The 23,491-nt window shown below is 41.7% G+C and overlaps 1 protein-coding gene across 1 annotated transcript in view; it reads left to right on the forward strand.

Annotated features, from left to right (window-relative positions):
* Positions 1-23,266, forward strand: part of NDOR1 (NADPH dependent diflavin oxidoreductase 1) — a 28,164-nt gene extending 4,898 nt beyond the window's left edge. The window contains exons 3-14 of the mRNA XM_082263913.1: positions 2,479-2,576; positions 5,473-5,571; positions 6,635-6,736; positions 8,075-8,278; positions 8,570-8,691; positions 9,676-9,896; positions 10,376-10,483; positions 12,136-12,250; positions 13,319-13,462; positions 13,545-13,663; positions 15,997-16,091; positions 22,833-23,266. Coding sequence (XP_082120039.1) covers positions 2,479-2,576; positions 5,473-5,571; positions 6,635-6,736; positions 8,075-8,278; positions 8,570-8,691; positions 9,676-9,896; positions 10,376-10,483; positions 12,136-12,250; positions 13,319-13,462; positions 13,545-13,663; positions 15,997-16,091; positions 22,833-22,977 — 1,572 coding nt within the window. The 3' untranslated portion in view covers positions 22,978-23,266. The remainder of the gene's footprint in view (positions 1-2,478; positions 2,577-5,472; positions 5,572-6,634; positions 6,737-8,074; positions 8,279-8,569; positions 8,692-9,675; positions 9,897-10,375; positions 10,484-12,135; positions 12,251-13,318; positions 13,463-13,544; positions 13,664-15,996; positions 16,092-22,832) is intronic.
* Positions 23,267-23,491: the final 225 nt, after the last annotated feature.

Genomic DNA, 23,491 nt, shown 5'->3' on the forward strand with positions numbered 1-23,491 from the left:
ACCGATCCGATCCAGAAGTATTATTTTGTTATAAGCTCACAAAACAGTACTTCCGGATCGGGATCAGCGATTTCACAAAGCAAAAGATCAGGATCGGGACCAAAAAAGTCGGATTGGTGCATCCCTAGTGTTTTGTCCAGGCATATTTTAAACATGTTAATGCCATAGAACAACCTAAAATTGACATGGCTTTGCTTTTCGAAAAAATATTCTTCACAAATTTGCAATGGTGACAATGTATGAAAGGAGAGGAAACTGTTCAATTAGCAAAGTAAATCTTCCCCTATCCTAGTAAATACTGTCAAAATGTCTTTCCTTTGAATGCCCAATCTTGGGAGAATAAAATATAAAAAAATATATATATATATATATATTTTTTTTTTTCCACATGTATTTGTCATATTCACTATGGTTTGTGAATATTCACTTTGCTAAGTAAAGAATTTTTATCCCTTTAGTAAAATAACCCCACTTAGTTGGTACTAAATACAGTATCTCACAAAAGTGAGTACACCCCTCACATTTTTGTAAATATTTTATTATATCTTTTCATGTGACAACACTGAAGAAATGACATATTGCTACAATGTAAAGTAGTGAGTGTAAAGCTTGTATAACAGTGTAAATTTGCTGTCCCCTCAAAATAACTCAACACACAGCCATTGATATTTAAACCACTAGCAACAAAAGTGAGTACACCCCTAAGTGAAAATGTCCAAATTGGGCCCAAAGTGTCAATATTTTGTGTGGCCACCATTATTTTCCAGCACGGCCTTAACCCTCTTGGGCATGGCGTTCACCAGAGCTTCACAGGTTGCTACTGGAGTCCTCTTCCACTCCTCCATGGCGACATAATGGAGCTGGTGGATGTTAGAGACCTTGTGCTTCTCCAACTGCCTCCAAGGCAGTGGTCGCCTTGGAGGTGTTTTATGGGGTCGTTATCATGTTGGAATACTGCCCTGTGGCCCAGTCTCCGAAGGGAGGGGATCATGCTCTGCTTCAATATGTCACAGTACATGTTGGCATTCATGGTTCCCTCAATGAACTGTAGCTCCCCAGTGCCGGCAGCACTAATGCAGCAACAGACCATGACACTCCCACCACCATGCTTGACTGTAGGCAAGACACACTTGTCTTTGTACTCCTCACCTGGTTGCCGCCACACACGCTTGACACCATCTGAACCAAATAAGTTTATCTTGGTCTCATCAGACCACAGGACATGGTTCCAGTAATCTGTGTCCTTAGTCTGCTTGTCTTCAGTAAACTGATTGCGGGCTTTCTTGTGCATCATCTTTAGAAGAGGCTTCCTTCTTGGACGACAGCCATGCAGACCAATTTGATGCAGTGTGCGGCGTATGGTTTGAGCACTGACAGGCTGACCCCCCCACTCCTTCAACCTCTGCAGCAATGCTGGCAGCACTCATACCTCTATTTCCCAAAGACAACCTCTGGATATGACACAGCACATGCACTCAACTTCCTTGGTCGACCATGGCGAGGCCTTCTCTGAGTGGGACCTGTCCTGTTAAACCGCTGTATGGTCTTGGCCACCACACTGCAGGTTAGTTTCAGGGTCTTGGCAATCTTCTTATAGCCTAGGCCATCTTTATGTAGAGCAACAATTCTTTTTTTTAGATCCTCAGAGAGTTCATAGCAATGAGGTGCCATGTTGAAATTCCAGTGACCAGTATGAGAGAGTGAGAGCGATACCACCAAATTTAACACACCTGCTCCCCATTCACACCTGAGACCTTGTAACACTAACGAGTCACATGACACCGGGGATGGAAAATGGCTAATTGTGCCCAATTTGTACATTTCCACTTAGGGGTGTACTCACTTTTGTTGCCAGTGGTTTGGATATTGATAGCTGTGTGTTATTTTGAGGAGACAGCAAATTTACACTGTTATACAAGCTGTACACTCACTACCCATAGTGGCACAAGTCTCCCTGGCAGCTCGGCTGCATAACCGCTGGTTGGATTTGCAGTTTATTGTTGTCCATACTCTCTGGCTGAGTCCTGGCGGTCTGTTCTACATCCAAGTTCAGCATTCCTTGTTAGAACTACACCAGGCAGCTGCAACTACATCAACTCTGAGCACCCTTTTTATTTTCTAAGATCAAACTGAGGTTCCCTTTAGCTTGGATGCGGTGACCCCAGTGGCTCTGCTTGAAGATGTACTATCTTCAAGCTGCTAGCTTTTTATGACTTTTACCCCTTTTTGATATGTAATAATTTAACATTTTTATACATATTGTTTTTTGAGTCTCTATTGTCTGTTGTGCTGATAAAAAGTCCTTTCAAGTGGAGGGTATTCCTTGGTTGGTATAATGGAACTATTTTTGATGCAGATAGTGTTTAATAGATGTTTGATTTGAAAATAAAACACATCTGGAATAATTTTGAAGTCTATTACCTTGCTATAAAACCTGTTGGTGCCAATCTTTGCCTATCTTCATCCATCAAATTTCAGAACTTCTGGAGGTTTATTTTCCGCAGAAACCTTCCTCAGAATTCCCTATGTCGGATGGATTATGCTGTTCTGGGACTTGGAGATTCTTCCTATCCAAAGTAAGATTGCAGTTTTAGAAGTGCTAATAGTTAAAGTTATTGTAAAGATAATTTTTTTTTTCTAAATAACAAATATGGTACACTCACCTGTTCTGTGCAATGGTTTTGCACAGGGCACCACTGATCCTCCTCTTTTGGGGCCCCCACCAGTGCTCTTGGTTCCACCCCTTTGCCGAGTGCCCCCATAACAAGCCACTTGCTATGGGGGCACTCGTGCGTGCTCGCTCCCAAGCCCGGTTATGTGTGCCATAATCAGCCCTACCTCCTGCTCCCTTTTCACTGGTTGCATTTGACAGCAGCGGGAGCCAATGAGGAGGGAGAACGCTGAGAGAGCCGCTGCTCTCATGCACATCGCTGAATCAAGATCGGGCTCATGTATGTATTTAGGGGGGTGCTGCCAGGGGGAGCTGCATGCATAAGGCTTTTTACCTTACTGAATAGAATGCAGTAGGGTAAATCATTTTCTGCCGTTACAATCACTTTAAAGCTGAACTCCATCCTGGTACAAAAAGGCAGCGTAGCTATGAAGTGGAAAGGCCATCATAGATGAAATATATTGTGAAGGTTTTTACAATGCTGTATCTTTATAAAGTAGTCTTTTTAAGATTCAGTTAAACTCTTTTAGTCTATTTATGTAGGGTTAGATTTGACCTCTATAAAGCTTATAAGTGTTGGTGTCTGCCTTCATCCCTAGGTAAATTCTAGAAAAGGGGTTGGTACCTCATGCCAAGTTAAGTGGGATTTTTGAGGCAAGTAAGTTGTATACAATATATAAAACAAAAGTATATTATATTTAATAGAAAAATTGTTGCATCAAACATACACGATGTTTATCATAATCATTTGTGGTGGGTTATAGACCCAAGTGAAGATGTGCTAAAGATAAGAAGTAGTGTGACATGTGTCATATGGTGACATTTATTGTAGGAAAAAATGTCTCTGCCCCTCCATGCCTGGCTTGGAAGTTTGCTTAGAGATGATTCCTGTTTATCCTACGCGTTTCGGCTAGAGATAAGCCTTTTTCAAGGAATATTGTCACCATTTATATAACAATAGTATACAAGCATGTTATTCGTTTAATATATACCACTGATTTACTCATGTGGTATTTAATCAAGTAAAAATACACATACATAGATTTTTTTGTTCCATGTGTGATTCTGTTCACCCTTTGTTAAACAGCGAGAAGCTTCTTAGCCGAAACGCGTAGGACAAACAGGAAACATCTCTGAGCAAACTTCCAAGCTAGGCATGGAGGGGCAGAGACATTTTTTCCTACAATAAATGTCACCATATGACACATGTCACACTACTTCTTATCTTTAGCACATCTTCACTTGGGTCTATAACCCACCACAAATGATTATGATAAACATTGTGTATGTTTGATGCAACAATTTTTCTATTAAATATAATATACTTTTATTTTATATATTGTATACAACTTACTTGCCTCAAAAATCCCACTTAACTTGGCATGAGGTACCAACCCCTTTTCTAGAGTCTATTTATGTAGGTACCCCAGAGACTTCTGTTTCTTTTTAGCTTCCTTACATTTGTAATACCGATCTCTGTACTGACCCATTTTAGGACCAGAACAGATCAGGACCTTGTGTGTGATAAAAGATAGACAGTGGTATGACATTCAGAACTGTGTGGTGAGTTTATTTTTGCCCTATCATGCCCCTGCTCAGTGATTGACATCTAAACCAAGCTGCTGAGCTCTCCACGCAGCAGCAATAAAAAGCAGTGTTAGGAGCATTTTCTGCTGTCCCATCAACTCTTTCTCACCACCCACATCGCTTCATCATCTTTACATCACTAGACAGTCCCCTATATCTGTCATCTTTGTCTCCTCTTACAGCTGTGCTGTTTGAAAGGAAAAGATAGATCAGTGCTGTGCCACAAGTCAGTGCCATGAATTCATAAAGACTGGCACAGACAGATTTTGCAAAAGTGTCTTGCATACATACTAAATGTGGTACAGTGTGCGCCATATTCATGTACCTGTCAAGAATTTATACTTAAATTGGGTTTATACTGTGCCACTTTTTGAACGCATGCAAGACACTTTTGCAAAATCTTTCTCTGTACCCCAAAAGAAAGTTGTCCTTAATTAGCTCCACTTCATAAGCTATGAACTGTCAGTATTTTATTTTGGATTTGGAGCAGCTGTTGCGCCACAATGTAGAAGTGCAGCAAATTAGAGCTACCTGAACTTGACGCATGAATCCCTTTTAGAACCACAACTGTTGCAGATGTCTTTTGAATTAGGCGCAACAGATTAACAAAAGCAGTTAATGCCAGAAAAGTGGCACAGCAGCTTTTTTGAATTCCCGCAGTGCTTGCAATCAATTGCTGGTATGTATAGAGGTTTTCTTTTTTTTTTAGAATGTAAACATCTTAAACAAATTAATGTCAAAGAATGGGTTAGCAACATTATGGCTGATTACTGGTACAGAGTTTAGGTTTATTTTTCTTGAAATAAAGAGTTAAAAATACACACAAGTTCCACTGAGGTCCTGTAGAAACCAGTAGAGCAATCTTTCTCAACCTTTTCAACACAGAGGAACCCATGAAATACATTTCTGGTTTTAGGGAACCCCTACTAAAAATGCTATATCTGCAACTCATGATACATTAGTGTGATGGTCAGTGGGAAGAATGCTCCTTACACTTGTGATTATTGGGAAGAATTTTCCCCTACAGATAACTAAAACGATGAATGGTGTCAGTGGTAACTTATCTGAGAGGCAGAAATTTCTCATTGCTCAAGGAACCCCCAGCAACCTCTGGAGGAACCCTGGTTGAGAAACCCTGCAGAAGATGATCCGATGTTGGCATTACTTGTACCTTCTTGAAAATCTAATATTTCTACTAATTCATATTTCACCAGGTTCAACTTTATCGCAAAGAAACTACACAAGCGGCTTCTCCAGCTGGGTGCTAACCCAATTCTGTCACCTGCATTAGGAGATGACCAGCATGATCTGGGGTAATTATTAGACACTGGGTTGTATATTGTGTGATCTGTCCATTGGGGATAGAACAATGGCATACTTACTTTGGAGTTCCTGAACAGCCCTTATTGTGTGCAAACTACTACTTTAGGATATCCTAAATACTATTAGGCCTCATGTACACTGCTGCTGATAAACAAACGTTTAGGAGCAGTTGGGTGTTTTTTTCAGCATCCCCTTCACTCTCCTGTTATCTTATCTATCCATGTACACTGAGTTTTTTTTTTATAGTCGTTTAGAGGCATTTTTATAAAAAATGCATTCAGGGCGGAAATTTATAGGCATTTGAAACACCAACAGCTTGCAAAGGCGTTAGAAATGTTTATAAGCATTTTAGTTTATAGGCGTTTGTAATAGGGAAACATTGCTGACCATTTGCAATAAGGAAAAATAGACTTTCAGAGAGAGAGAGAGATCTTAAAAACACTTCCAAATGAAAACGCTCATGAACGCTGGTAAATGTGGCATGCAAAAGTGGTCAAACAGACGTTTTTTAACTTTGTTTTTCTAGCTATCAAGTTCCAGCGTTCAGAAGAGGTTTTCAAATGTCCTGTGTACATGAGGCCTTAGAGTTTGATGAATCAGAGCTAATAATACGATTATAGTTGAAATACCAGAAGGATGACACGCTTGGGGCCTAAGATACTTTATGGTTGCAGAAAGATGACACACTGACACTTGAGCGCAGCACAATGAAACAATGACGCTTGGGGTCCAAGAATAATGGCAGTCTTACCCTTGGGTGTCCTAGAACAATGACTCCCCGGCCTTTGAGGGTCCCAGAAAAAAGGACACTTGGGGGTTTCAGCCCTATGATTACACTTGCAATTGAGGGCCAAGACATATTGACATTTGGGATCCCAGAACACTGACACACCAACACTTGCAGTTCCAAAACATTTACATACTGACACATGGGGGTCCCAGAACTAGGACACACTGACATGTGGGGTCCCAGAACAATGGCATCCTGACACTTGATGTCCACATCAGTGTGAATATTATGACTTGATATTTTGTGTCGGCTTTTTTCGTTAGTCCAGATGCTGCGGTGGATCCATGGCTGAAAAATCTGTGGAATAAGATCCTCTCTCTGTATCCCTTACCTCCTGATCTCAGCCTAATCAGTGAAGATATCAGGTCAGTTCCATCAGGAAGGAGAATTTCTGTTGTGGGATATGAATCGGATCTGCTGGGTATTTTTCATTGGATTTTGTTGAATTCAGGGGCAGATTTTTGTTGTTCTGCCTTTATTATGACTTTTGCCTCCTCCTGCATAAATAAGCCCAATGTTCCTAAAAGAGTAAAATACTGAGGATAGTGTTGTAACGCTGTTTGGATTTTTTTTTTTTGTGTTAACCCTAAAAAAGTCCTGTGCAGATATCAGCAATTGCATTAAGATCAAAAACCGTACCTAATCGCATAGTAAATCACAAATAGTATGTCTATGTTGAATAAATCTCTTCTGAGCTAAGACCAGAAGATACTTGTGCTTCTTTCCCCTTGGAAATCCTTATACAGCCAACAAAAAATCTGAAGGGAGATTGTAACAGAAGCCAAACTACAAACCAAAATGGCAGCACTTAGGCCCTAGTTATCAGCCACTTAGGCACCAAATTGTAGAGTGATGGTGGGGGGTGTCATGTGTTCACAGATACCTGGAAGTATCAAGAGTTTTCCTGGGGGATCTTGTGGTGGGTTGCGGCATTGTGTAGAGTTCAAATTTCATATTTTTTTAGCGAGACATATGTATTCAAGGGCAAGCATAGAAAATGTTTTTTTTTTTTTTTTCTTAAACATCTTTTTATTTAATCCAGAGATAAAAAAAAAAAAAAATAGGGTAGCCAGTTAATTTCCAATTGAACTGTGACAGAAAAATAAGTTCAATAGTTTTGTTAGCTATTGTAGCTGAATTCCAGGAGAATGTTGATTTTTGTATTGTGCCACCTTTTTTTTCTAGCCGGGGAATACAGTAAAAAAAAAAAAACACCTGTAATGTCGCGAGCTGCATATAAAGTATTAGACTCCTGCAATTTTAAAGAGGAAGTAAACCCTCTGCAACTTTTACCTATAGGTAAGCCTAGGATAAGGCTTACCTATAGGTACTGTAAATATCTCCTAAACATGTACCGTTTAGGAGATATTTACCTTACATGCAGCCAGTGACATCACTGGCGCATGCGCTCTGAAGGAACAGCCGCTGGTGCCGTTCCTTCAGAGCCCCGTGCCGTGACCGTCGGCTCCCGCGCGCGTGCTGCGATCCTGGAAGACGGGTGACTGAACATGTCGCCCGTCATAGAGGTAAGTGGGCGGCACCGCGGGGCTCGTTCTAAGGTAAGTATTTCATAATGAGCTAGTATGCGATGCTAGTATGCGATGCATACTAGCTTATTATGTGTTTCTCTTTCAGATTGAAAAAAAAATTTGGGGTTTACAACCTCTTTAAGCCAAGAGTATAAAGTATTCTTGCTTTTGCAGGTTACCTCCAAAGTTTGTTCTCCGTTTCTTGGACCAAGAAGTGGCAACAGAGGACGGTATTGTAAAGAAAGTTGATGCTCATGAGATTCCAACAGAATTACACCCATTCCAAGCTCCACTGGTGTCCAACCAGCGAGTAACAGCAACCGACCACTTCCAGGATGTGAGGCTAATTGAGTTTGACATCAGCGGGTCTGGCATCCAGTAAGTTATGCTAGATTGACCAATCATGATGTGTAACTGTCATTTCATGTCTATAGCTGGGGAGCTGCTAATTCAACTAACTACTGTAAAATAATACTTACCACCTTTGCTAAAGATGTTTAGCAAACAGGGTTTACCCCCCTCACCCCTGTTGCATTGTGCTAGATGGCAGCATGGGTTTAGTGTCATATGGGATGTTTGATTTTGACATGCTGATGAAGAGCACTTGACGCACATTCGACTACAAATTAAATGTGTCTAGTTGGTACATAATGATCTTGCTGTCTGCAGGTTTTCTCCTGGGGATGTGGTAATGATCCAGCCGCAGAATTCCCTGCAGGATGTGGAAAAATTCTGTACACTTCTTCAGCTTGATCCAAAAAGAGCGTTTTTTCTGGAGCCCCAAGATTCAGGTGAGCATCAAAAATTCACTTCTGTGGTTGAAGCTGGACTGTCTGGGAGAAAAAAAACAGTTTTGCAGTCAGCAGACACTTCTCCACCAGTGCATTTTGGGTCCACCTCGTAGATAGATGTGCCGGCGATGGCTTCATTGGGAGCCTATGGGAGTAGGGGCACATGTATAAGCTTTGCTTTAAATACAAATACTGTGTGTGCATGCACAAATTGAAGCCTAAGGCAGGCGATAAAATAATAATTTTTTTGTCTAACCAGTGGGTTGAACAAAAAAATGAATGACCTGATTCCCCATCCACACACTTGATGTGTATGGGGGAATCCTTCCCACTGAGCTATTGTATTCTGACAGTGGAGAGACTTCACTGCTGTCAGAGTACACTGATCAGTGCTGCCAGCCATAGCCTGCGGCACTGATCCATCAGGAAAAACCAAACAGGCTGGTTGTACACGAGTCAATCGGTAGACCAACTTCTGTACAACCATTCTGCTTATACATGCTAACGGGCATAATTTAGATTCCATGTATGGCTGGCTTAGGAATTTGGAGGAGTGCCAGCTCTATTTTAAGATGTTAGTTATCGGACCACAACTATCATGAAGCACAAACCCAGCAATTCTATAGAGAAACCTCCTTCATATCGCTGACACCTGCCTCGCTTATATAGAGAAAAAACAAAAGGACAGCTCTTAACCTGTAACTGGTGAAGGAAAGGTATACACACTTTGGTAAACTGGCTGTAAATAACCAGTACAAAATTTCCCCAGCAACTTTTTCCATCCTTCTAGCTAGCAAAGAGAACCTTAAAAATTTAAATAAGGGTTTCACTTGCATGCCTTGCATTAAAATGTGAAATTCTAATTGTTTTTACAATGAAGTCGATCTTGCCCTGCTCTCCTGTGGTCTTGAGCAATGTTTTTTGTAAATAAAGTAAGAATTGGCTTGTATATTTATTGCATTCTGTTCTTCTGATGTCTTGCAGACACCCCACTTCCCCCACAGTTGCCTCAGCCGTGCACAGTGCGCCATCTGTTGGAATGGTATCTGGATATCCGTTGTGTACCTCGCCGCTCCTTCTTTCAGCTGCTTTCCTACTTCTCGCTCGATGAACAAGAGAGAGAAAAGCTGCAGGAATTCAGCTCTGCAGCTGGGCAAGATGAATTGTATACCTATTGCAACCGGCCCCGGCGCACCACCCTGGAAGTACGCTTAGCATGGGAACAGCAACATTGTTTTTTGCTGAGCTCCTTAAATTCTACCCTACTGGGATATGGGCTGTAGTGTGGATCAGTTAGCTGGCCTATTTGAGCAATTGAAATTCTGCAGGCATCATAGTCAGGGGTGGTGTTTTTGATAGGTTGGTTACTAATAACTCCTGTCTCAGACAGCTGTGAAGTAATCCTTAAACTGGAACTCCAGCTCTGTGCCCATCCACAAGGTGACACTGGATTGCTGAACCAGGAACATGTATTGCCTATGTATGGGGCCTGTCTGGTTGTGCAGTGGGAACAATGTGTGTACATCACAAAACTGGATAGGACAGAATTACTAGCAGCTGTAGATTTAGTTGTTTGCCCTGATTTTTTTTTTCTGATTTATTCAAACCAGTGACAAAGTGATTGAAATAAATGAGTGTCACTATTGATAGCAGGTCTAAACTTAATCCTTCTGTGATCTACCAGGTCCTGGCGGATTTCCCACACACTACCTGTAACATCCCAGTTGACTACCTCCTGGACCTCATTCCTCGCATCCGTCCCAGAGCTTTCTCCATAGCTTCCTCTTTGCAGGTGAGAGCCTCATGCATCACATGGTGTGCATTGATGTTGATGGATAAGTTGAGATCTTTTGAGAGGGAGAAAGAGATTGAAGACCTAAAATGCTTCTCTGCAACCCTGCACTCACTAACACAACATGGAAATGCTCAGTGCAGAGCACTTTGGTGTTCATTCATAAACTGAAGAGATAGTAAACATGCCATTTATTACTATTTGTTAGTTATGAATAAACAACAGAGTGCTCAATACTTAGAACTTTGGTGTCCAGTCAGGAAAAGGAAGAATCTGAAAATATGACAGACATATTACCCAATCTCGTTTCCAATCTGAGATGGCCATCGCTCAGATTTTTAGTGAATGACTGCGATCGGCTGCTTTTCAGCCACTGAACACAGCTATTCATTAATCAGCAGATTTGAGTGGACCCTACAGGCGCATATACTTCCCGTCCTTTAGCTACCTTGAAATTGAAAGGAAAGCCCTGTGTAAACTGCAGTACTGGAATTGTAGCTTACACATGGCTATGGACTCATATGGTAAAGTTATCATTGGCCCAGCATTGTCACATATTCCTCTGTACTCAGAAATACTGGGTATCCCTTTTGCTTCCAGTGGCCGGAGCAGAGCAACAGGGAACCAAGAAAGGGTAAGTGTATGGTGCTGAGAATGGTCGCTGTTGAAACAAATCTGTCCAATTTTTTCCTGAATAGGCAAAGCTTAGGTTTGTTATAGAGATGAGTGTGGTGTCTTTTTTATTTCAGTACACATTTTGAGTTATAATTTGTATAACAATAATTTATTATGCGATTTTACACTTTTTTTTGTCTTATTTCATAAAATCATCAATGTATTTTATACAAAGATTTACAGTTCTCCCTCTAGTGGCTATTTTTTTATGAGACAGTTGTGTACTGTACATTGCAACCTTATAAGTAACAGGAAGTTGAAATTTCATATTGCAGTGGAAAAAAACAGGCAGGCAAAAGAACAGAAAAGAAGGTAGTGTAATGTATAAAAAATATTATCACTGTACCTCAGGGAAAATTCCATGTCCTACTTCTCTCCCTTTGAAAACGTGTGCTACAACGGGTTTAGGCTAGGCTCACACAGTGCAGCTGCGACCTTATCTGATTTTCAGTGCGATTTTTGTAGTGTGTTTTTTATGCAGATGCATTTTTTTGGAGAAGGAGACTAGACAAAACTCTGCCAAAAATGCATGTACATGCTTTTACATTCGTTTTTGGTGCGTTTCCATTGAAGTCTATGGGGCATAAAATCACACTGCATTGCACCAAAGTAGCACCTGTACCTTCCCTAAAGTCGCATTGCAGTTGAGTTGCATTGATGTGAACAGGCGCCATTAAAATCAATGTGTTTTCCATTATCATACGATTCGGTGAAATCCCACTAATGTGAACCAGGCAAGTGGTGTAAATTATTGGCATTTTTTTTTGCCAAAGGACTGGTTGGTAACAAAATAAAAGTTAAAAAATATTTTGGATCTTTATTGGAAACCTCTTCTGTTGATCCTGATTGCAATGTTGTATGGTATCCAAACATGTGATAGACTCTCTGCATGTTGTGTGCTATGTTCTCCTTGTGTTCTGATGCTTTTCAGCAATTTTACATGCTTGTAATATGTTGTATTGATCTGCTTTGTTAAGGCCCATCCAGACAGATTGCAGATCCTGATGGCTGTAGTCCAGTATAAAACGAAATTACATGAACCTCGCCGAGGCCTGTGCTCAACATGGTTGTCTTCTATCAGTCCCAGCGACGGTAAGTTCACTTCCTGAATTCTGTAATGTGGAGTTCAAGTTTGGGTACTGTTTTACAAAAATGACATCCTTTAACTGAGTGCAAGGAAAGGTGAACAAGGAGCTTAGTTATAGAAAAAGATTACCATATTTACATTGTGTATATTCACTCTTCAGAAGACACTATATGATCACCTTGATACTACAAAAAGTGTCCCTGTTTGATGAACTGGATGACATTTTTGGTGTCAAAAACTTTGCAGTCATCATCTGTTGGTACAGTAGTTTGCTTTCTACTGAATAGTTTTGACACCAAAAATGAAAAAAGTGGTTGTAAAGGAAAATTAAAAAAAAAAAAATAATAATAATAATAACAAACATGTCTCTACTTATCTGCTCTGTGCAATAGAATTGCACAGAGCAGCCTCAATCCTCATCTTCTTGGGTCCACCACCAGTGCTCCTGGCTCCTCCTGTCTTGCTGGTGCCCCCAATACACACTGATTTTACTGTTGTGGGTTTAGTAACATATTTAGGCATAATAAACCAGGATTTATATTATTTTTTTGTTTCTGGGATCCGCTTAGTTTTGAGGAAATGCAACAATAGCTGAACCCAGTAATAAGTCTACTTTATTTAAAAGTATAGAGACCTTGGCAGCGTCTAGTGCAGGGATAGAAGCCATGGGGGAGATCAACTTTTATGGATCAGACCTTCTATGCTTTACTATATTTTGGCTTAACAATTAGTTCTGTGGCCTTGCAGCACTGAGATCCATGGTTTAGTTCCTAGTGGGGACAATATGCATAGCATTCTGTATGCTAATCATTGTTAGCATGAGTTTCCTTCCATAAAATAATCTGGTGATTAATCTGCTTTCACCCAATATGCTTATTCCCTGCTTGACTGTGATAGGGACAATAGGTTGTAAGCTCCTGCGGGGTAAGGGTCTTCTGTGATTACTTCTCTCCTCACTGCAAAGTACTCCAGTTTATTTGTTTTATGTCTGAGTTTTATGTTATGATTTGTTATGACTGAATCGGCAAATTATTTTTAGTTCTCTTATGCATAGTTCTGTTTCTCTTGCTCAGGAGTAAAGATCCCCCTTTGGGTTAAAAAAGGTAGTTTGAAGTTCCCCAGCGACCCAGACACCCCATTGATAATGGTGGGACCTGGAACCGGAGTAGCCCCCTTCCACGCCGCCATCGAAGAAAGGGCAGCTCTTAATAAGACAGGTCTGTGACTGTTCAATCCGAAGAGAGGTACACCAGCACCCCCTGCTGGAGAAAATAAGTTTATCATTTGGGTCTCTTGCAGGCAGCTGTCTGTTCTTTGGCTGCAGAGGGAAGAACAAGGATTTCTATTTTCATGAAGAGTGGGCAGAGCTGGAGAAGGGAGGGATCCTGACACTATTTACAGCATTCAGTCGTGACCAGGTCAGTGTAGTTCCAACACAAATTTTATCAAGTGTTAATGTGTCTGTAATAAATGTACATTTTTTATAGTAAATAACAAGACTACTAATATTACACCATTACAGTTAATTCACTCTCTCCAATTGTCTGCAAAAATTCTTATCCGCTGGGAATTTGTTTTTTTTATTTTTACAGATAAAAGGGGAAATCCAACATGCAATACTCAGTCCATCATTGATGGACTATTGCTCACTTATATTTTTGTATAGATTGTGTGATTTATGCAATTAATTCAGGGAGTGGTATGTCTCATTGTGCTACTGAATTCTATTGCATGGACTGAGTGTTGCATGTTGGATTTCCCCTTTCATTTGTATATTTAATACTGAAGTAGCAGCATTTAGTAGTATTTATTTTCTACTGTAGCACAGGGGATTAGTGTATTTTATGTATTTGTTTTTTATTTTCCTATATGTTCTGTAGTGGTCTGACTTTAATTCCTTTTGACTGGTATGAAAATGCCTTTTTTTTATCTTGCTGTCCCATTGCGGAGATTTCTCTACTTTTCCTATTGACGTTAGTGTCTACACTTCCTGAAAACAAAAATCTCAAAACAAAAAAATAATAAAAAAACAGTGGTACACGAAGTCCCCATTCACACTAGCGCGACTTGTCAGGCGACTTGGTCGCCTGACAAGTCGCGGTGGGTCGCCTGCCATTGATTAGCACAGGACCCGTTCTAATAGGAGCGACACAAGTCGCTCTGACTTAGAAAAAGGGTCCTGTACTACTTTGGGGCGACCTGCATTGACTTCAATGATATGAAGTCCGTGCATGTCGTGCCGAGGTCGCGGTGCACGCTGTGCACCGCAACTTCACAGGTCGCCCCAGCAAGTAGCGTCGCCCCTGTGTGAACGGGGTCTCAAGGTCATTTCTAATTCATTTACTGACACACCAGACCAGTGGGTGGTGTTCCTGGAGCCATTAACTAATGGAAAAGGAGAGGAACACAAGTGGGGGTCCGATCAAAGAGGTTCCATTAAGGAACATGGAGCCTCTTTGATGGGCACCCCTTGTGTTTCCTTCAAACCCACCCCCCCTTCCTTTTACATCTTTAAAACAAGCCATTGTTCACCTGTGTAGCTATGTGACTGTGTCCCATTCAGATATCGTGCTGAGAGAACAAGCGCACCCACTTACGGCTTTAAGGCCCCTTTCACACGGTCCGCATTCCGTTGCGGACCGTGCTCTGCTCAGCGGGGAACGATCCGCCGATCCCCGCTGAGCCGGCGGATGACAGCTCTGTTTCCGCACTGTGTACGAAGAGGGAGGTGTCAGAGCCCCGCTGCTCTCTATTGGGAATCGGATGAGAGCGGACCGCCTGTCCACTCTCATCTGATCCCATCCGATCCGATCCCCAGGACGGATGGAAAATAGGGTTTCCATCCGTCCGGATTTCACGGACAGGATCGGATGCGGATGGCAGCGGGTGTCAGCGGACATGTCACCGCTGACATCTGCTGCTCCATAGGGCTGAATGGGGCATCCGATCAGATCCACCTAAAAAACTGACAGGCGGATCTGAACGGAACGCCCGTGTGAAAGAGCCCTTAGACCGTGATTTTCATGCAATTCAGCGTGTCCCGAATAGAGAAGCCTATTCACTTCAGTGGCCTGCCATATGCGCATTTGTTGCCCAACAAAATCTGTCGTTAGACAATTGCACCGCATTTGGGGTGCCAGTAAGAATAATGGCACCCAAATGCATATTTTGCCACGATTTCAACTTGCCCAATGTGAACTGGGTCTATGCATTTTGGAAACATTCATCTTCACAGAAACCATACTCTTCTCCCTTCACTTCTCTGGCAGAAGGGACTTGACTGTCTGCAAGCCCTCATGTAAATTCATAGCAGGAGCTGTAAACTGTTAGCAATTAACTGAAATCTGACTTCTGCAAGTCTTTTGGGATCTGGGAAGGAATTACTTCACAGTACATGCAGCAAGTGTTTTTTACTGCGTTTTATCAATATGTAAATAGTTTAATGTGTATAGTCTGGGCACAGGTGCACTTTAGGGGTAGCTGGCTGTACTTTTTGTACCCGAGGGCAGCCATTTTTGCTTATTACCTATGCAGGCTCTGTTTCTGCTTGGCTGCACTTTATGGCTTCTTTTGATGATGTGTTGCTGGTGCATTGAAAAGAATAGATGTTCGTGCTCAATACGGTTTCTTCCTCTTTGGTCAGCAATATTTATTACTACAACTGGAGGGAGAGAAAATGTGCTTATATCTTGTGCAGATTTGTCCAGTGTTCTCCATTTTTATTAATTTGTTTCCCAATTTATTTACACAGGAGGATAAGGTCTATGTCCAGCATCGAATAAGGGAAAATGCAGTGTATGTTTGGGACCTGATCAATACAAAACAAGCCTATTTCTACCTCGCTGGGTGAGAAGTTATTGTTAAAAGAATAGAGTCACCTTTTGTTCACCTTTATTTTCTTTAACCGGTTGCCGACCGCCGCAAGTACATATACTGCAGCGGTCAGCCCCGGCCAGGCAAAGTGACGTACCGGTACGTCACTAGCCTGGGAGCCAATAGCGCACCTCCGTGCGTGTGACCGGCGGACCAGATGTCCGCCAGTCACTCGCGATCGTCCGCAGTGAAGGGAGAAAGGCAGGCGGCTAATGTAAACAAAGCCGCCTGTCATTCTCCCCTGTGTAAAAGCACAGATCTAACGGTCCTGCTATGTAGGACCGTTGATCTCTGCTGTTACACACACAGCCACATCCCTGCACAGTTAGAAGCACGCCCCTCGGGACACACTTAACCCCTCCCTCTTCAATAAAGTTAACCCCTTCCCTGCCAGTGTCATTTTTACAGTAACAGTGCATATGTATAGCACTGATTACTGTAGTAATGTCACTGGTACCCCCAAAAGTGTCAAAAATGTCAGTCAAGGGTCCGATCCGTCCGCCGCAATGTCGCAGTCCCGCAAAAAAAATCGCAGATCGCCGCCATTACTCGTAAAAAAAAAAAATGACAAAAATCTTTCCCTTAGTAAACGCAATAACTTTTGCGCAAACCAATCAAAATACCAAACATATGTAGCATAAAACAAATTGGCCAAAAATTTTAAAAAAATTTGATTTTTACATTTTTTGGGGGGGAATGTCATATAAAAAAATGTGAAAAATATTGTTATTTTTGCAAAATTGTCGCTCTTTTTTTGATTATAGCGCATGATCAAAAAATCGCACAGGTGATCAAATACCACCAAAAGAAAGCTCTGTTTGTGGGAAAAAAAGGACGTCAAATTCGTTTAGGTACAGCATCGCACGACCGCGCAATTGTCCGTTAAAGTCACGCAGTGCCGAATCACAAAATACCCCCTGGTCAGGAAGGGGGTAAAATCTTCTGGGGCTTAAGTGGTTAAAGAAACCCAGGCACCAGATTATTTAGGTCAACAAAATTCTTCCCTTAAAGTGAAAGTCCAGTCTAAAACTTAAAATCTGTAAATCTCCTTGCAGGCACAATCTAACCCTGTAAAGCTAAACATATCTTTTCTGAAGCCAATCCAATCGAATCCCACGCTAAGCTGTCAGCGGCGGCTTCTCTATGGAGGCATATGCAGAAGAGGCAGCGACAACGGAAGCCCCATAGTAACTCTTTGGGTACTCTCACTTCCTATTCATTGTCCTGCATAGAGCTCCCGCTGCTGGAGATCGGATCGGCTTCAGAAAAGCTAAATATAGCAAATTTTGCTTTACCTGGTTAGTTAGGTTAGTTTTAGATTGTGCCTGCAAGTATATTTAGAGATTTTAGTTTTAGGGTGGACTTCCACTTTAAGAATTAATGTGCATTTTATTTGCATTCAAAGCCTCCCTTGTGTAGATATCTAAAACCTCTGAGGCTATTGATGGATGCCGCCATCTTGGGGGTGTTGTCATCAACCCCAGAAGAGTCACAGCTGTCACATTCTGTATCATTCAATATTACTTCCTGTTGCTCCTCCTTCGACAGCTACATAAAAGTTTAGGTATGGAGGTGAGGGGTAAGGAAGCTGGGCCAGCACAGAGAGTAATTAGACCCTCCCCGAAGATGGGAGGGCTATACCAGGCAAGGAAGGGAGCGGCTGTGCTAGGAAAATGTACTCTGCCTGGAGATGTCAATTTTTCTAGCAAGTTCAAAGGTATATTGCAAGCGAATAAAACATTTTTGTAAAGGGAAAAACATAATTCTTTTTGGGATTTTTGCCTGCATTTTTTTTTACTTGGAGAGTCTCTTTTAACCACTTAAGCCCCGGAAGATTTTACCCCCATTCCGACCAGGGGGTATTTTGCGATTCGGCACTGCGTGAATTTAACGCACAATTGCGCGGTCGTGCGACGCTGTACCTAAACGAATTTGACGTCCTTTTTTTCCCACAAACAGAGCTTTCTTTTGGTGGTATTTGATCACCTGTGCGATTTTTTGATCACGCGCTATAAACAAAAAAAGAGCGTCAATTTTGCAAAAATAGCAATATTTTTCACATTTTTTTTATATGAAATTCCCCCAAAAAAAAATGTAAAAATCAAAATTTTTAAAAAATTTCGGCCAATTTGTTTTATGCTACCTATGTTTGGTAAAAAAAATCGCAAAAAGCGTATTTTGATTGGTTTGCGCAAAAGTTATCGCGTTTACTAACAAAGGGAAAGATTTTTGTCATTTTTGTTGTTTTTTTTTTTAACGCGTAATGGCGGCGATCTGCGATTTTTTTTGCGGTACTGCGACATTGGGGCGGACAGATCGGACCCTTGACTGACATTTTTGACACTTTTGGGGCTACCAGTGACATTTCTACAGTAATCAGTGCTATACATATGCACTGTTACTGTAAAAATACACTGGTAGTGAAGGGGTTAACTTTATTTGGAAGGGAGGGGCTGTGTGTGTCCCTAGGGGCGTGGTTTCTACTGTGATTGGCTGTGGCTCTAGCTGTAAGGACACTGATCAACGGATCTACATACCAGATCCGTTTTATCAGTGTCTTTGCAGCGAGGAGAATGACAGGCAGTTTGTTTACACAAGCTGCCTGACATTCTCCCTCTCCCCCGCCGAGTGACCGGCGGACATCGGGTCCGCTGGTCACACGCGCGGGGGGGTCCGTGACCACGCGGGAGCGGGGGCGCGCGCTCGCTCCCTAGACCCTCACAAGCAAGCAACGTAGCCCTACGTTAGTTTGCCTGTGAGGGGCTGACCGCCGACGTAGATAGTCGTGCGGCGGTCGGCAAGTGGTTAAGCTTATGTTTAAAACATTTTGAAGATTTTTTTTTTTTTTTTTACTGCAAAAACTTTCACATAATAGATATTCCTTTTCTTGGCAAAAAAAGTGTTCCCAAGACTGGATTCTTATATATCTTAGCAGCTCCAGTGTTCCTAGTTCCTCCTCTGCAACCTGTACCTATAGGTAAGCCTATGATCAGGCTTACCTATAGGTACTGTAAATATCTCCTATACATGTACCGTTTAGGAGATATTTACCTTAAATGCAGCCAGTGACATCACTGGCGCATGCGCTATGAAGGAACGGCCGCTGGTGCTGTTGCTTCAAAGCCCCGTGCTGTGACCGTCGGCTCCCACGCGCGTGCGCGGGAGTGACGTCACCCGGGTCCAGCCAATCAGATGGCCGGATGTCGCGAACCCGGAAGAAGGGTGACAGAACATGTCACCCATGAGAGAGGTGAGCGGTCGGCGCTTCGGGGCTTCGTTCTAAGGTAAGTATTTCATAATGAGCTAGTATGCGATGCATACTAGCTCATTATGCGTTTGTCTTTCAGGTGTACTTTAAAAAAAAAAAAAAAATTCAGAGGTTTACAACCTCTTTAAAGGCTATATACTTTAGATTAGGGATTGACCGATTATCGGCAAAGCCGATATATCGGAATCGGCCCCTGAGGTGACCGATATTTCGGGAAAGTGCTTGTACCGGAGTAATGCCTGCAGGTAGAGGCATCCCCCCGGTACCGGCGTCCATAGCCGATGGTCGGCTGTCTTGTAATAAAAACCAATGCGGCTAAGAAGCCGCACGGCTGTCATTACAAGGAGCGGGAGGGGACGTCCCCCCCTCCTGCCGCCTTGTGTGGCTCGCCCGGGTCTCCTGTCCCACCGGGAAACCCGGGTAACCAGCTTGCACGACCGCCGAAGAGAAGACCCGATGAAAGCCGCATTCGGCTCTGATCGGGTCTCCGTGTAAAAAAACCCGGAAGTGATGTCATGACATCACTTCCGGGTACTCGGCGCCAAATTCAACAAAAATAACAGCATTCAAAACAGTCAAACTTGGAGGAGAGGAGGGGTTTGGGGTACCTGTTATAAAAAAAAAAAAATAAATTAATGTACGAAAATATCGGCCGATACTGATATGCGATGACCAAAATATCGGTATCGGCAATAACAAAAACTATATCAGCCGATCACTACTTTAGATCCAGCTATATTCTCTCTAATGTAAAATAAGTGGGAATCCAGGAGATGGGCAGGACTTTGAGCTCCAAGATTGAGGCCCCATCACCTGAGACATGTAACAAATCTGACAGTGATCCAGCTGAAACTGAAATGTTCGTTCTGAGCAGAATGCCTGTTTTAGAAATGTATTATGTTTTGTGTGATATTTTTCCTGGTAAAAAAAAAAAAAAAATTTTGGACTTCAACCCACTGCTTGTTCATAAACCGTGCCTTATTAAAAGATAATAATGAAAAAACTTTATATAAATTTTATTCATGTCACACAATTATCTCTAAACCGAATACCTTTGTTTAGAAAAACACCTTGTACCATCTCTCATAAATGTACAGTGCACCCGGAAAGTATTCACAGTGGCCCATAATTGTGAAGTGGAGGGAAAATGATAAATGGTTTTCAAAACTTTTTTACAAATAAATATCTGAAGTGTGGCCTGCATTTGTATTCACCCCCCATCACTCTGATACCCTCAACTAAAATCTAGTGGAACCAATTGCCTTCAGAAGTCACCTAAGTAGTAAATAGATTCTACCTGTGTGTAATTTAATCTCAGTATAAATACAGCTGTTCTGTGAAGCCCTCAGAGGTTTGTTAGAGAACCTTAGTGAACAAACAGCATCATAAGGCCAAAGAACACACCAGACAGGTCAGAGATAAAGTTGTGGAGAAGTTTAAAGCACGGTTAGGTTATAAAAAAATACCCCAAGCTTTGAACATCTCACAGGACACTGTTCAAAATGGAAAAAGAGTATGGCACAACTGCAAACCTACCAAGACATGGCCGTCCACCTAAACTGACAGGCTGGGCAAGGAGAGCATTATTCAGAGAAGCAGTCAAGAGGCCCATGGTAACTCTGGAGGAGCTGAAGAGATCCACAGCTCAGGTGGGAGAATCTGTCCACAGGACAACTACACTGCTCAAAAAAATTAAAGGAACACTTTTTAATCAGAGTATAGCATCAAGTCAGTTTCAACTCCTGGGATATTGATATGGTCAGTTAAGTAACAGAGGGGGTTGTTAATCAGTTTTAGCTGCTTTGGTATTAATGAAATTAACAACAGGTGCACTAGATGGGCAACAATTAGACAACCTCCAAAACAGGAATGGTTTTACAGGTGGAGGCCACTGACAAGGTTTTTCCCTACTCATCATTTCTGACTGTTTTTCACTAATTTTGTTACATAGTTACATAGTGAGGTTGAAAAAAGACATCAGTCCATCCAGTTCAACCTATGATGTGTGTGTGTGTTTGCTGTTAACCGTACATTTGGCTAGGGTCAGTGTCACTACTGGTAGCATGAGGCGATACCTGGACCCTATAGAGGTTGCACAGGCAGTCCAACTCCTCCAGAATGGCACATCAATACGTGGCATTGCCAGAAGGTTTCCTCTGTAGGTTGATCATTTTCATTTCCATCAAACAATGTGGAATCCTTTCCTTCCTAACACATTACCCGGTCCATTTCAGTATAGATATCCAGCATGAGATTTTTCCCCATTGAGATCTGATGCGTTTTCAAAGTGTTCCTTTAATTTTTTTGAGCAGTGTATTAGTCGTGCACTCCACAAATCTGGCCTTTATGGATTTATGAGTGGCAAGAAGAAAGCGATTGTTGAAAGAAAGCAATAAGAAGTCCTGTTTGCAATTTGCGAGAAGCCATGTGGTGAACACAGAAAACATGTGGAAGAAGGTGCTCTGGTCAGATGAGACCAAAATGGAACTTATTTGCCTAAAAGCAAAACGCAATGTGTGGCAGAAAACTAACACTGCACATCACCCTGAACGCACCACCCACACCGTAAAACATGATGGTGGCAGCATCATGTTGTGGAGATGCTTTTCTTCAGCAGGGACAGGGAAACTGGTCAGAGTTGATGTGAAGATGGATGGAGCCAAATACAGGTCAATCTTAGAAGAAAACCTGTTAGAGTCTGCAAAAGACTTGAGACTGAGGCAGAGGTTCACCTTCCGGCAGGACAACGACCCTAAACAGACAGCAAGAGCTACAATGGAATGGTTTGGATCAAAGCATGTTCATGTTTTAGAATGGCCCATTCAAAGTCCAGACCTAAATCCAATTGAACTTCTGTGGCAAGACTTGAAAATTGCTGTTTAGAGACACTCCATCCAATCTGACAGAGCTTGAGCTGTTTTGCAAAGAAGAATGGGCACTCTCTAGATATGCAAAGCTGGTAGAGACATCCCCAAAAAGACTTGCAGCTGTAATTGCAGCAAAAGGTGGTTCTACAAAGTATTGACTGAATACAAAAGTACACCATACTTTTCAGATATTTATTTGTAAAACTAAGTATGTAAACCATTTATCATTATACTCTGTGTTGGTCTATTACATAAAATCCCAATAAAATATATTTAGGTCTATCACATAAAATCCCAATAAAATATATTTAGGTCTATCACATAAAATCCCAATAAAATATATTTAGGTTTTTGGTTGCAACGACAAAATGTGGAAAAATTTCAAGGGGTATGAATAATTTTTCAAGGCACTGTATAAATGTTAAGCTTAGTTCTGGTTCTTAGTTCTAGTTCTAGAATTCCACTTGAAATAATTGAAGATAGTATATTTTGACTTATTCAAATAGATTGATTCACAACTGGAGGAAAGCAGTATGTTTAAGGTAGTTTTATACTAATCATTTTTTCTTTCTTTTGTAGAAACGCTAAATCAATGCCAACACAAGTGACTGATGCCCTGAAAGAGGTCTTCCAGAAGGAAGGAACCATGTCCTCCGAAGAGGCTGAACAGTATCTAATCATGTTAGAGAAAAGTGGCCGCTACCAGGCAGAGACTTGGTCTTAGAGCAATAACGTATTCCTGCATCCTCACTAGAGCTCTGAGATCTTCTGCCTCATAGCAATCAAAAAACACTGGACAGGGAATAGACAATGTGAGGTCACCGAAGGAAACATTTTGTCTTCTCCTTGAGTCACCTATTGCAGGTTCTACAATGTGGCCTTAGAGTGATCGTTCATTTATTGATAAAAACTGAGAGGCTGAATCATCAGCTGTATTCTTTTCTCTCTTTTGGGCTCCAGCAGTGAGATCTCCTTACCTAAGTTCCCAGCTCAGCCCAGATGCTGCACCTGTTAAATTCTCCTTGTTTTTCCAGAGAATACAGCAGGAGAATTGGAACTTCAGGCAGATAATGGTGAAGTTGGGACATCCAATAGGGCATTTTAGTGACCTGTTCTTGAGTTCTATTTCGTTATTCCCTTTATGGCCAAATGTTTGTGGAAACCTGACCATCAGACTTTTATGAGCTAATCAGACATCCTATTCCAATACAATAGACATTCACTTTGAGTTACCCCAC

This window comes from Pelophylax lessonae (assembly GCF_965119305.1).
Source record: "Pelophylax lessonae genome assembly, chromosome: 7".
NCBI classification, from domain to species: Eukaryota; Metazoa; Chordata; class Amphibia; order Anura; family Ranidae; genus Pelophylax; species Pelophylax lessonae.